A 14,278-nucleotide genomic window follows, 5' to 3' on the forward strand; every position below is an offset into this window, starting at 1 on the left:
CATGCGTTCAGGAAGTACAGATAACTGGATAAATGAGAGTTGGATTATAGTGCAAGAGTTGTATGGGACTTTGAAAAGAAATGTTTTGATGTGGTTTTGCTGTTGTTAAAAGCAGTCCACAGTCAGTCAGTAAATCAATATGTTTGGTGTTTGCCGTGGAGGCATGCGAGGAAAACAAAGTTTTGCTTCAAATTGAAGGTAACACAGCATGACTAACTGAGTTATAAATGGTCATTTTGTGGGTGAACTGTTCCTTTAAGTACAAATTTGGGGTACTTGTAGGCTACTTTACGTGACTATTTCTATTTTCTGTCACTATGTACTTTATTACTCTACCTTTTTACTTCTTTATTCTTTACCTTCTATACTTTTTACTTGTTTTTTTTTATACATATGTGTATCTGTGTTTTTGAATGCATTGTGTAAAAAGCTACTGGGTGCCTTAGTTTCCCTCAGGATTAATAAAGTATCTATCTATCTATCTATCTATCTATCTATCTATCTATCCATCTTAAATTATTTATACAAAATATAAATCAAGTTATAAAGTATCTTACTATATCTTACTATATAATGACAAAAACTCTGTCTGTGTGTCTATTCCATGTTTTTCTCCTCACTGACTTGGTCAATCCATGTGAAATTTGGCACAGTGGTAGAGGGTCATGGGAGGATGCGAATGAAGCAATATTACATCAGTTGGCCAAAGGGGGGCGCTATAGCAACCGATTGAAATTGCAAACTTTGAATGGGCATATCTCATGCCCCGTATGTCGTAGAGACATGAAACTTTGCACAGAGATGCCTCTCCTCATGAAGCCTCAAGAACCCATAACTTCCGGTTATATAGATTTTCTGCCATTTTGATTGTTTTTTTGAAAACCACTTAAAATCGATCTCTTCCTAGGAAGTTTGAACATACAAGTCGGTGAACATAATCTAGGGACCAATATCTAAAGTTCTCTCTTGGCAAAAGTTGGAAAACTTACTAAAACTGAGCTTCTATAAGGCAATGAATATTGCGGAGGGCGTGGCTCATCACATAAAGGTGTATAACATCTCAAGGGTTTCACAGACCACCACGCAACTTTGTAGGTATATGACCACACATAATCTGAGGGGACCCCTCCATTATTGACCCTATCAAACAAAATGGGGGCGCTAGAGAGCTAATTTCTTATCTAGGCTTAACCGCCATATCGATTTTTACTAAACTTGGTAGATATGTAGAACTTTAAATATATTTTACTTAAGTAAAACTTTGAACATGTGATTTTTGCTTGTAATAGAGTATTCCTACACTGTGGTACTGGTACTTTTACTAAGGTATAGGTCTGAGTATTTCCTCTACCTGTGTACTAATAATTTATTGTGTTCAGCAGTTTTATAATTTGAAATAAATAATATTTGCATGTTCAGAGATTCTGGATTTTTTATGGAGGGAAAAGGAGTTAAAATGTTAATATGAAATATGTTTTCATCTGTGTTTACTTTTTGCAGCACCAGTGGCATCAACAACTACTGAATTCAAGAATCTGAAGAAACAACGTCTGAAAAAATAATCCCCACTCAAGGCCCACTTACTGACTTTCCTTAGCTTTCAGTCATATCACACAGTCTTCATGGGTGGATCCTTTTGGCTCAGGTGTCATGGAGATGGGTCTGTGTGTGAACTCAGTAGCTCTTTGATTTCAACGATACGCATGAAAGTTCATTGTTGACCTTTGTAATAACACTGTGACAAAACTATGCAAAGTCAAGGTCCACTCACTTAGTGGCTTTTGGCAGTAATTTCTCAGACTGAGGTACATCAGATCAGATGACACATCCTGTAGTCTCAGTATAAACACAACAAAAGGGGCATGGGTGAGTCAGAGAGACCTGCACAGTCAACAGGCCGCCTGCTATTTATGCTCCACGTGTCTCTCTTTTTCCCTCTCTTGTCATGTGTAGTCCCGCCACACAGTCCTTTCTCTGACTAATCAGCAGGCCAATTTTGCCCGTCTCCAAGCATTCTGGCACTGATTTCCCTGAAGGCCCCGCACTCTCCAGCTGGCTTGCAGCACTTACAGCCTTGTCAACGACAATCTGGCTCGGACCACTCTGGTTATGTGGGCCACCGCAGGATCTGGAGGTAATATGGCAGTGCTGTCTGCCAATGAGATGAGTTGATGACACAGTCCCCAGCTCCATTTGCCATTCCCTTCATTGAAATATGCACGAGCAATATGCCCAGAATGCTGTACGGTCCAAAACAAAACATCCAAAATAATATGCTCTGATGCAGAACCATACTTATAATTCAAGATTATTGTCAAATATTAACCCATGCCAGTGATTTCAAATGATTAAGTGACTGAAATATTTGTGTGCAAGTGCACCTTGTCACCTGCTGACTCCAAAATCAGTAAAAAATCCTTGCTCATCAGCATGTGACCCTGGCTTTTTACTGGCAGTTTCATCATTCTAATCACATCCGGACAATAGCTCATTGATCTTCAGAAAAATGGGCGAAACGACTACATCAAATAAATTAGTTTGACCTTCTGCAACGGCTGGATTAACTGTGTACGTCTGTCAATTCTCATCACAGTGATGGCCTTCTGAGGCCGGTAGGTGTGTGTGTGTGTGTGTGTGTTTGATGCTCTGCTGATTCAAAATAGGCAGAGAAGAGGCTCGGGACAGAGATAGTGGTTCAGCATACTCACACAGGAAATGGGAAAATGTACTTACTGCCACTGCTGTTGCTTAATCGCGTGTATTCAGAGAAAAACAACCTGACAAAGTCGTGCTGAATTCTGGGATAATGCAGAGAGAAAGACGGGTTACTTAGGGAAGATTTTGTGGATATGTCTGCATATTGATCTCCGCGTTCTCAGCGCTTTCTGCTGACAGCTGCACCAGTAAGTGATTTATGAGATATTCTGGGGGATCAACAAAAAATGAACAGGCTGTTGCATTTATCAGGTGTTAGCGGTGCCCATGTGGACCCGTCTGCACAGCCTCATTTCCCTCAGCACGAGGCATCATACATCTTTCAAGACGGGCGACGTGGAAGCAAAACAAGACACGACTGCAACGCATCTCAGCTACACACAGAGTTTCAGTGCGCTGAAGGAGTCAAATCCCCTGTGAGTCTAAGTGGAGAGGAAAAAGACGCAGTTGTTTATTTAATCATGAAAGGGAGTCTGAATTGACAGCATCTGTCTGACAGATGAACAACACATTAATGAAATTAAAGTGGATATTCAACCAGGAAGGCCATCTTGTCCCAGCAGCCCCCACACACCCACAGTATCACTCCTGAAAACTTTTTAATCAAATCACTTTGCTCCACTTTCTTTCTGACTCAGTCTGTGCCTTTCCTCTCTTGACGGTTACACCCAAGTCATTTAATCATCCTTTTGTTTGTTTCCTTCCTCTCTAAGGCCACGCCCAAACCAATCACATCCTCCCTATAAACTATGTAACGACTGACAAATGTGTCTCCACATTCATTACCATCACTCTTACTGATCTCTCCCTTTTTCCTGAAGGTATCTGTCTGAATTTGAAGTAAGCACATGACTGAAACTGATCATGTCACATGCAGATCCTGAGCTACTGGAAGAAACAGCATTACTGAGAAAAGTAATGCTTGCATGCCAAAGCAAAAATTAATTCAAATAGACAACATTTTGACCTCTGATGAAACTCTGACTGGGATCAAAATTTTGTCTATTTAAATACACTCACCAGCCACTTTGTCTGACGAGTCTCAATTTCTTCTGCAACATTCAGATGGTAGGGTCAGAATTTGGCGTAAACAACATGAAAGCATGGATCCATCCTGCCTTGTATTAATGGTTCAGGCTGGTGGTGGTGGTGGTGTAATGGTGTGGCGGATATTTTCTTGGCACACTCTGGGCCCCTTAGTACCAACTGAGCATGGTTTAAACACCACAGCCTACCTGAGTATTGTTGCTGACCGTGTCCATCCCTTTATGACCACAGTGTACCCATCTTCTGATGGCTACTTCCAGCAGGATAACGCACCATGTCACAAAGCTCAAATCATCTCAAACTGGTTTCTTGAACATGACAATGAGTTCACTGTACTCCAATGGCCTCTACAGTCACCAGATCTCAATCCAATAGAGCACCTTTGGGATGTGGTGGAACGGGAGATTCGTATCATGGATTGTCAGCTGACAAATCTGCAGCAACTGTGTGATGCTATCATGTCAATATGGACCAAAATCTCTGAGGAATGTTTCCAGCACCTTGTTGAATCTAGGCTACAAAGAATTAAGGCAGCTCTGAAGGCAAAAGGGGTCCAACCTGCTACTCGCAAAGTGTACATAATAAAGTGGCCAGTAAGTGTAAATGTATGGTTTAGATCTTGGATCTTTAGCAGGGAGTCTGTGACCCCTAGGGGGTACTCAAAGTTACTGCAGGGGGGGGGCGCCAAAATATTGCTCGCCAACATAAGTTTTAATTTAAGTTGTTGTAATTAGAATGTCTTAAAATGTACATTAAAATGAATCCAATGCACTGATGAAAGGGTAACTGTTACCCATGAATCCTTGTGCAATCATGTTAGCTAGTTAACGCTTAATCCCTGTGTGGCACCTGCAACAGGCTCTGAAATACTGTCCACCTCAGAAACAAACATGATGTATAAAATTATGAATCTGCTGATATTTATGATTTTAATAGCTTAGTACTGTATGCACCATACAGGTGATTTATACATGGCACTTCAGGCCGCCGTCTATATTTGGCGCAAATTAACGCAGTATATGTAGTAGAGGGTCCCAGCTCCGTCTCTCTTCCAGCTAAGCAGTCCTTCACCTGAAAAACGGTGAAGACCCCTGGTTTGCAGTCAGTAAGCGGCCTGTTTTGTGTGTGTATAATAGACTTTTTTTTACAGAATTTTTGACATTTCACACTATACAAAGCATGGGTATAAATTAGAAAGTTGATGACAGCAAAATTCCATTTAGCTGCTTCAGTTTCAGGGTCCTGGTTTTGTGCCTGCTGGCTCACTGTCACAATGTCATGGTTACTAGGACCCTTGAATAAAAAGGAGCCATTGTTCATGTTATAAGTAACGTCTGTTATTTTCTTACATTACACATCTTGTCACTTAATAGCAGTCAGTATAATCAAACTGCCCCTCAACCAACAAATTATGTCTGACTCAATGGGCAAAAAATGACCACACTGATATGCAGAGCCAGTATGTTTCCTAAAATAGCTGAAACTGACTTATGTACCTGTAAGTTAGCTGAGTAAACTAATTCAGGTTCAGTGCCGGCTTAAGAATGGTGCAACTGCTGGTTCTCCGTTCTTCCCGACCTATAAGATTATGGCCATTATTCAACCCATACTGTTGTCTCAGCTTTTTGCAAAGCCAGTGAGGCTCTGAACTTTCTTTGAAGCACTTGAAAGACCTCTGCTTATATGTGATGATCTACTTGTTGAGTTGGAGATGCTCTTGATGCTGCGGGATTGCATCATTGCAATTGGTGAAATAGAAATTAATATTAAAGTAAAACTTTGGAAAGCTTTACAGTGTTTTGAGTCTGAAGCTTTAAGATTGAATCAATTTCACTCTGTCATCTTAATTGGAGGACTACAGTGTCTTGGGGATAGTATCCAGATTGGGCAGTACAGCTCAGCCTCCTCATACACAGATGTGTCGGACGATGAGCTGGTGATCAAATGAAATTCTGAATTCCCTTTTACAAACAGATGAATGGCTTGTCGTCTGCTGGAATTGCAGTTACTGAGGCTTACTGGCATATTACATCACTTCTCAATGTTTGACCAAAGTAATACAATCACAACAAATGTGTGGGCACGGTGATGAACCGACTGCTACAACTACAAACACAGACACTCACAAAAAACAGACCTAGTGAAGCAGGTTGTGGATTAAGCATGTGATAAGTTCCCAGACAGGATGATAGAGAGTGATGGGTGCTTCATTTTCATCTCCCCTGAACTATTTCACTGATCTACAGAGGTGGTTAGGGGCATGAAAGTCACTCAAGGTAGAAATACTCTGTTCTGAGGAACAAACAGAATCCATATTAAATGGTTCCGTACATCCTTAGCTTATTTGCATTGTTTTGCAGGGAAACCTTTGGTCCTGGCATTCACGTGGATGCCACTTTGACATGTACAACGCATCCACATACCATTATAAACGAAGCACATCCCCTCATAGTAACAGCACTCCTTAAGGCAGTGTTCCCTTCAGCAGAACGCGTCGTTTCACAACACAAAAACTGCTCAGAGATGGTCTGAGGCACATGTCAAAGACCTGAAGGCGTCGACCTGGCTTTCAAATTACCCAGATCCCAATCCAATCGAGCATCTGTGGGATGTGCTGCTACCCCCGAGTTAAGTCCGATCCACAGTGGGGCCTCCTTGCTTCACATTTGGCTTTGACCTGCTGAGGCACTGACACAGGACTTTTCAGGGTCCTATGGTGTCTGGCACCAGGCGCTGGCGGTGGATTCTTTGACTCCTGCAGGTTGTGAGCTGGGGTACCATGGATGCTTGATTGGATTGGGAACTGGGGAATATGGAGGCCAGGTTGACGCCTTGAGCTCACATTCTTTGGGCCATTCCTGAGCAGTTTGGCACTGTGCATTGTCCTGCTGGGGGGCCACTGCAACTGGGGAGTGCTGTTGCCATGGGGGGGTGTACTTGGTCTGCTACCGTGTTTGGGTGGGTGGTATGTGTCAAGTGGCATCCACATGAATGCTGGGACCCAGGGTTTCCCAGCAGTACATTGCACTGTAATTACATGATCACTGTTAGTCACTTCAACCGTCGGCGGTTTTAATGTTGTGGCTGATCGGTGTGTCAGAACTAGTCCTGCGTGATGTCCTTTTAAGTCAGGCCTATAAACCTACCGAATGAAATACTGATGAGTGGAACTATTTAATTTTAATTCTGTCTGTTCCTCTGAACGCTTCAACAAAACAGATTTGCTGTAACTAACCCTCTGTTTAAATTATGTATGTGCATAAACCTGTGTTATATGATAATAAAACTGCTGACTGCATCTTTGAAGACGTCATGTAAAGACGATTCCTGTTTTTCGGGACAGAAAGGACAAAAAGCGTAAAAAGATAATTGTTTATTTTGGTTCTTCCCCACCAGTAGTTTATCCACAATCAGACTGAAAGAAAATATAGACTAAGGTACACGAAATGCAGGGATTTTTAATATATACCACAATTAATTTCATGGAGACAGCATATGTGCATACTTTAAAGACTAATGCCAATATGATGACCACTGACTTGAAGGGGATAATCCCGTGTATGGGATTGGGTGGAGTTATTTAGGACTGTAGGACGAGGGTCTGGGAAACTTGTTAGTGAGCACAAACAAAACACAAAACCCAATCACTTATCCATAGAACAAAACAATAAATGGTTTCACCCACCACTTTCAATGACAATTCAGTTTTGATGCAGTGATGGATCGTGCCCACTTGCTAGAACACTCAAAACAATCTTTACCTTTACCAACTCACAAAGCTCTGTAATTGTTTATCTTCTAGGGTTTATATATATATAGATATATATAGATATATATACAGATATATGTATATATCTATATATATATATGTACACACGTAATTAAAATACAAAAAAAAAGTTATTAAAGTGCTTTCCACGGACTCAAACACACAATCTCTGAGAGAATGGTATTGATACAGCATGTTTGAGAGTTAAAAATCACTTATTTTCTGATTAGCTGTGTTCATCAGTGCTTAAGGGATAAAGACCAACAGATGTAAGGCATGATTGCAAATGGTTAGCTGAGAGCACATCTGTGTCATAGGTAACGTCACACATACGCAACTTACAGTGGCCGTCAGATGTAACCAATACAGGGAGAATCAAATGTGAAGCCAACCATCTGTCGAGTTCTTGTGACATGTGAACAATCGGAACCATCATAGCAGATATAATAGCAGATTTCTGTGTCAACATGTGTTGTGTACACTAAAGGGATATTCTACTAAAATACCAACTGCACCGCTTCTCCTCGTTGTTAGACACTGCTGATCAGACCAGACTGATTCAACTTTTAAGACATATTTAACAGAATATAGCCTATATTATACATGATTAATTTAATGTAACACCAAGTGTTCAGACTTGGTAGAAAAATCCAAAGTGATGGAAAGGTCAAGTGTTAGATTTACTGAAATAAGTTTTTAAGGTGCGTAATGCGTGTCAACATTGCTCAAAACCATTTATGATCTCATGAATGGCCCTGCCCCTTTAAGACCAGATGACATTGAAAACAAATGTCAGGGTAAAAGCTGGTTAATAAGGAAAAGAGATACTAGTTGGTACTATGAGGGCAAAACTTCTCTGGTACTCGTTCCACCTCATCTGAAGAACTGGCATGACGTTCACAAAGCACCACTTTCTGTTTTACAGGACACAGTCATCATCTTGCAGCATTTCAGCTGAGTGGGTATAAAAATATAGACATTTGAGACCCTGAATATATGTTCATATGTGATTCTGCAACAAAACAAAACACAATTTACAGCTGTCCCACTCAGTGTACACACCGTCTTTTTTAGACTTCACCCCCATCTAAAATGTGTTCTTGCATTACCCCTGGGGGAGGAGGTTTACACCCATTACGACACAGAACACAGAACGGCAATTATAATGTTGTCGTCTTCATCAACACCATACATCCGTCATTTCTTTGTTAATACACTAAAATTACCTCTGGGTGTGTGACACAGATTTACTCGGGAAAGAGGAGTGTGTTTGTGTGTGCGATGGCGTTACATCAACATGTCTTTGTGATGCCTGGCTATGTGCTGGCTCTTCTCCGAAGGCCTCCTAAAGCCCTTGGTGCAGTAGTCGCAGCGGTGGGGGTAGTCCTTGGTGTGAATGGAGATGACGTGGCGCTTGAAGCCAGAAGCGTCCGTACTGTTATACTCACAATACTGGCACTGATAAACCTTTCTACCACTGTGCGTCTTCATGTGCTTCTTCAGCTCAGCGGGCTGCCGGAAGCCTCGCCGGCAGCGCTTGCACTTAAAGGGGAGGTCCTTCGTATGCAAGGACAGGATATGGCGACTCAAAGTGAAGGTGTCGGGAGCGTTGAAGTTACAATGCCGGCACTGGTGCACCTTGTTGCCTTTGTGCGTCTCCGCGTGTTTCTTCAACTCTGAGGGCCTGTGAAAGCCTTTCTCACACACGTCACACTGATGAGGGAAGTCCTTGGTGTGAACAGAGATAATGTGTCGTTTCAGGTCACTGGAGTTGGTGCTCTTGTGCTCACAGTGTGGGCACTGGTGGGTCTTGTGGCCTTGCACCATCTCTATATGACGCTGGAGTTCCCGTGCGTCCGCGTAGGCTTGGGGACAGTGGCTGCACTTGAAAGGCAGATCTGCACCGTGCTTGCTCTTGATGTGAGTCTTTAGGTTGGACTGATCTGCACAGCGGAACTCGCAGTGCGGGCAGTGGTACGGCTTCTCGCCTGTGTGGGTCCGCATGTGTTTCTTCAGCTCTGACGGGTGTCGGAAGCCTTTGGCGCACTCCACACACACATGTGCAAAGTTCTTACTGTGCACAGCCAGGAGGTGACGGTTGAGCAGGCCCTGTTCAGCTGTCTCGTAATCGCAGTACTTGCAGTGATGCAGTTTGGGCTCCCGGTCCTTGACGATGAGCTTGTCAGAGCCCAGGGGGCTGGACTCGTGGTAGCGCCGTGTGTACTCGGTGTACTCTGGAGAGCGCTCATTGTTGTGACTCAGCAGCTTGTGACTCTCCAAGTGGTTGTGGAAACTGACCTTTTTGTTGGTGGTAAAGTCGCAGTCTGTACACTGGTACTTCTTCTTAAGCAGGTGGTCCGGGTGGTTTTTCATATGACATTTGAGGAAGCCTCTTGAGCGAAATTTCTTCCCACATATGTGGCAGGGGTAGACAGTCAAAGGCATGCCATCTGGTCCGATGATAACAGCTGGAAGAGATGATGGATAAATAAATAAATACTGTTAACAGCCTTTTAAAGGTGTTAAATGCTTATTATCAAACCACACAAATCTCATCATAACAGAATTTTATGCTGTTTATACCAGTCTGACACTGTCGTGTGTCTCCTTTTTTCTTTTTCTTAGTTTTAGGTTTGAGGACACGGTTGGCGCCCAGGCCCTCTCGGATTTGCAGAAATTGTGTAGCCGCTCCATTCTTCACCTGATCAATGGTATTACCTGCACAGACAGTTCAGATTCCATTATCGACAGGATAGAAGAAACTTTTCATTGGAAGAAAATGGCACTGTCATGTCATAAACATGTTGTATATCTAAGTGTTGACATTTGCTGTGCATACTGCACAGACAGGCAAAAAAAAAGTCAACGAGTGAAGGTTTGACACCTACTTAATGGACTAGAAGCTGTTTCACAAAGCAACATACCGATGTCATCATCGTCATCATCATCGCTGTCATCGTCATCATCCTCTTCTTCTTTTGGATGGTTCTTTACTGCCATGTAGACCATCTTGTCACGGCCAACTCCCAGTCTGCCTGATGATGCCGCTTCCAGGTCAGGATGGCCATTCTGGTAATCATCCTCTGTTATAACCTCCGTTCCACCTGGAAGAGAGACAAATTACAGTTTAATCAAAGCCATGATGTAAATTTGATTTAACTGTGAACAATCTACTTGTACTGTTGAAATCATTATTCTTTAAGTCACTTGCCTAAATCGTCATCTGCTTCAGCTTTGAAAATGTAGACTTTGATGACTTCAGAGCCGTCCTCTTCTTTAGATTCCTTGTCTTCCATCACCTCAGTGCTGATCTCCAGGGGAGTGTCTCCTATGTCTAGCTTTTCTCCCACCTCATCCACTACAGTGACACAAATAGCTTTAGTTATGAAAAATCAGCAATAATTAAACATGGCACTGCATAAGAACAATATTTATTAATATAAGTTGTCATATGGCAAGCTGTCTCACAGGAGATCATGAGGTAATCCTCGGAGCTGCTTCTTGCATCATCGTCCTCATCTGTCTGCAGGGGAACAGCCTCAGCTGGCAGCTGTTCGTGGATTATAGTCTCAGAGTTGGCCTCTGTCACCATCAAGCCCTCTGACACAAGTTGGTGGTCCAGAGTGTTGTCCTGGTGCTCAGACAGTAGTTCTGCCACAAACACCTGGTCCGGCATGTCATCATGGTGGTGGTTTGAGTCCTGGATGAGGTCTGAAGTCAGGACATGATGATGATGATGATGACGATGGTCCAGAGCCTCCTCTATTGCAACCTCTGAGCCCAGAATGTTCTCAGGCATGATCACGCTGTGTTCTGAGGACACCATGTCTTCGGTGGTAATTTCATGGGCCTCAACCCCTTGAGACTGCAGACTTTCCACATCTACCTCCAGGCCTTCAACAACCTCAGCTTCTAAACCCTCCACTTCCACCTCTTCCTCAAGACCCTCAACAACGTGAGCTTCCAGGTCCTCAACATCTACCTCAGTTTCCAGGCCCTCCACCACGTGCGCCTCCAGACCCTCCACTTCCACCTCACCCTCTAGGCCCTCGACGACCTGAGCCTCCAGCTCTACCACCTGTGTCTGTAGCCCTTCAACCACTTCTGCCTCCAAGCCTTCAACATCTGCATGCAAGCTCTCCACCACTTCTGTCTCCAGGCCTTCAACCACCTCCGTCTCTAGGCCTTGGACCACCTGAGTCTCTAGGCCTTCCACCTCAAGCTCATGCTCCAGGAGGATGCCCTCGTCCGTCATCACATCAGAAAGAAGCATACCCTCGGGCACAGACACCACAATGTGCTCCCCGTCAATGTGAGCCAGACCCCCCATTCCTGCAACTGTAAAGACAAGACACAGAAAGGGGAACATGAAAATAAAAGTTTTAAATGGTAAGATGACAATGACAGCTTCAACCCATTTTTTTCAGAATCTAGCTACAGCAAAGATAGAGCAGCTTGTTGTGTGTTTGTGAAGACGCCCTACCTTTGTGTTAATTGTATGCTGTGCCAGACTGATTATGTATTGTTACTGTGGCTTAATTTTTAAGAGTGGCATTTGTCAATAAGGAAGTGTATGAAAAGGGTCTCTTATCATGGTCAACAGTAATTAACATGGTTTTCAGAAATTACAGATTTTATCTTCAAGATCTGTTCACTTTAGCTTTATTTTTGCTTGTGTGAAAATGTGTCTTGGACAACATGTTGCATGCTGAAATTACTAGTTGTCACCATGTCTTACTTGGCCACCTACCAAAGTCTTGCATGATCATAGCGTGGGGCATCTTCAGCTCCTGAGTGTGTAGCTCCAACACCCCTCCTCCTTGATCCATGTCTTTGCTTGGAAAAAAGACTGAAAATTGCGGCGTAGACTGTGTTAACTGTTTTATTGCACTTTGTTGGTGTGCATTACAAAAAAGAAAGTGAAAGCACCACCTATAAACATCACAATGACTACTATTCAATACATACCTTCACATTTGATGACAAAACCCCTAGAATACAACCAATAGGATATCTGATGTGCTTCCTTCCATCAAGGTAATCAAGCCCTCTGACAAAGAAAAACAAAAACAATAGGTACTACCAAGAAATGCACTGATAATGAAAGAGAAACGAAAAGGGGTAGTGAGTTACTTAAGTGTAGTCTCCAATGTTGTAAAGACATTACAACACACAGCATTTCTACATGGACTCGTGGTTGTAATAAAAAGGCACTGGTGCCGCCATAAATATGATATCTGTATGAGTAAAATATATAATAGTAAAAACTATGCTGCCACTGAGGAAGAGGGCAGTTGTGTTGTTGACCACGGGCTCCATCCATTGCTTATCAAGAGTACTACAAGCAGCTTCAACCTAAGGACATATAGCTGTACACCTGGAGCTGGTCGAGCCTGATGGCTGCAGCCCAGCTGAGACAAAAGGCTGTCCCGCTCAGTGTGCAGGAGGACAAGCTCACGGGCAGCGGCTCTGATTTCTCCTGAAAGAAGAGTCCTGCTTGTTTTTGTGGGAGGAAAAGCATTTCCGTCACATGACGGCTCGAAATAAGCCCAATATGTAATGTCTGCAACGGGCTGTAACGTTAGTGACGTGACGGGTCCCTGGTTTACAAGGATATATCACTTTGGGGTAAAACGAGCACGGTGCTGCCGCAGTTGTCGTTTTAAAAAAAATATTGTACTCTGGACTCTTTGCACAAAACTACACATGCTCCGAGTTTATGGCCGCCAATGAAAGTACCGCAGACGTTATGCAATGCATACTAGGGCGGCTACCACCCTCCACCCACCAGAGCTAACTAGCAAGCAAGCTAGGGCTGTTCCGCCGAGCGCCATTTTGTTCTAGCATAATGGCTAATTCAAGGAACGCAACAACCGCTTTTATTTGACCATTTGCGCTAAAAAATAACACAACGTTACAATGGTAATAAAGTTATTAGCATAAGCAACAAGCCCATCTGCCTCATAATATTGTTGTTTTGAATATCGCTCTAATCTGCTTGACGACAGCGGTCCGATCGGCTAGCTAGCTTGCTAAGCTAAGTGAAGCAGCTTGTGCCGCATTATCTTCCATGTTGTTTTTCGAAAAGGCTGAAAGAGGCCCGCTACGGCCGACTGGGCCCTTGCGTCTTATTCCACATGCCTTTCTAACCGATTCAAAATAAATTTACCTGATAGCGTCGTCTTCTGACTCTATCGGTGTTTCTCCCCCTTCTCAGTTTTGTCTGTTATTGTTTTGGTTTATTTTTGACGGTAAGCTAAGTGCGGCCTGCAGTTTTGGATCCCCGGGCACCCTTTGCTAGGCCTCGGCCAATCAGCTTGCTTCCTGACAAGCAGAGGGAGGGCGGGGGGCAGACAATGCGTGGCCTCGTTTACCGCTGATCCCTTACTATTTGCGTCATGCATAAGAGAGCAGAGTTACATTAACACAGACATTCTCACAATGGGAACATATTTACGCCCGGTTCCGAGACACAAAATTGAAACGTTATCACACCAGGAAATAAAAATTTTAATGTGGTTGCAGACTGCGCTCAGACTTTGTATGCGCAAGCGAGGCCTGTGGGCCATTTTGTCACGCGGGGTGGGGAGCGTCGAGCACTCATTTGTGAGGCGGTTTGGTCATGCACCCAGGAAATATCCGGGAGATGCTGACGGTACTGCTGCTGCTACTGCTCATGCTGCGGATGGATTAGATACTGTGACTAATTAGCCTGTGATGCAAACAGACACTTGAATTATATATATA

The 14,278-nt window shown here is 43.3% G+C and overlaps 1 protein-coding gene across 1 annotated transcript; it reads right to left on the minus strand.

Annotated features, from left to right (window-relative positions):
• Positions 1 to 7,120: 7,120 nt before the first annotated feature.
• On the minus strand, positions 7,121 to 14,179 carry znf711 (zinc finger protein 711). Its single transcript, XM_050041726.1, has 8 exons — positions 13,701 to 14,179; positions 12,500 to 12,581; positions 12,282 to 12,380; positions 11,000 to 11,869; positions 10,743 to 10,889; positions 10,456 to 10,635; positions 10,115 to 10,249; positions 7,121 to 9,999 (listed from the first exon to the last, which is right to left on the minus strand). The coding sequence occupies exons 3-8, from the start codon at positions 12,358 to 12,360 to the stop codon at positions 8,819 to 8,821; spliced, it is 2,592 nt and encodes an 863-aa protein (XP_049897683.1). The 5' UTR covers positions 12,361 to 12,380; positions 12,500 to 12,581; positions 13,701 to 14,179; the 3' UTR covers positions 7,121 to 8,818.
• Between the last annotated feature and the right edge of the window lie 99 nt (positions 14,180 to 14,278).

The sequence above is a fragment of the Epinephelus moara genome, chromosome 4 (genome assembly GCF_006386435.1).
Source record: "Epinephelus moara isolate mb chromosome 4, YSFRI_EMoa_1.0, whole genome shotgun sequence".
Lineage (NCBI taxonomy): Eukaryota > Metazoa > Chordata > Actinopteri > Perciformes > Serranidae > Epinephelus > Epinephelus moara.

Bases quoted from the DNA above. Each gene is read 5' to 3' on its own strand.
- znf711 (XM_050041726.1), bottom strand. From the start codon at position 12,360: ATGGATCAAGGAGGAGGGGTGTTGGAGCTACACACTCAGGAGCTGAAG. The intron at 10,890-10,999 runs GTGAGACAGCTT...GTGTCACTGTAG, and splicing joins GGATTACCTCATGATCTCCT to TGGATGAGGTGGGAGAAAAG. The intron at 10,250-10,455 runs GTATGTTGCTTT...CTGTCTGTGCAG, and splicing joins TGATGACGATGATGACATCG to GTAATACCATTGATCAGGTG.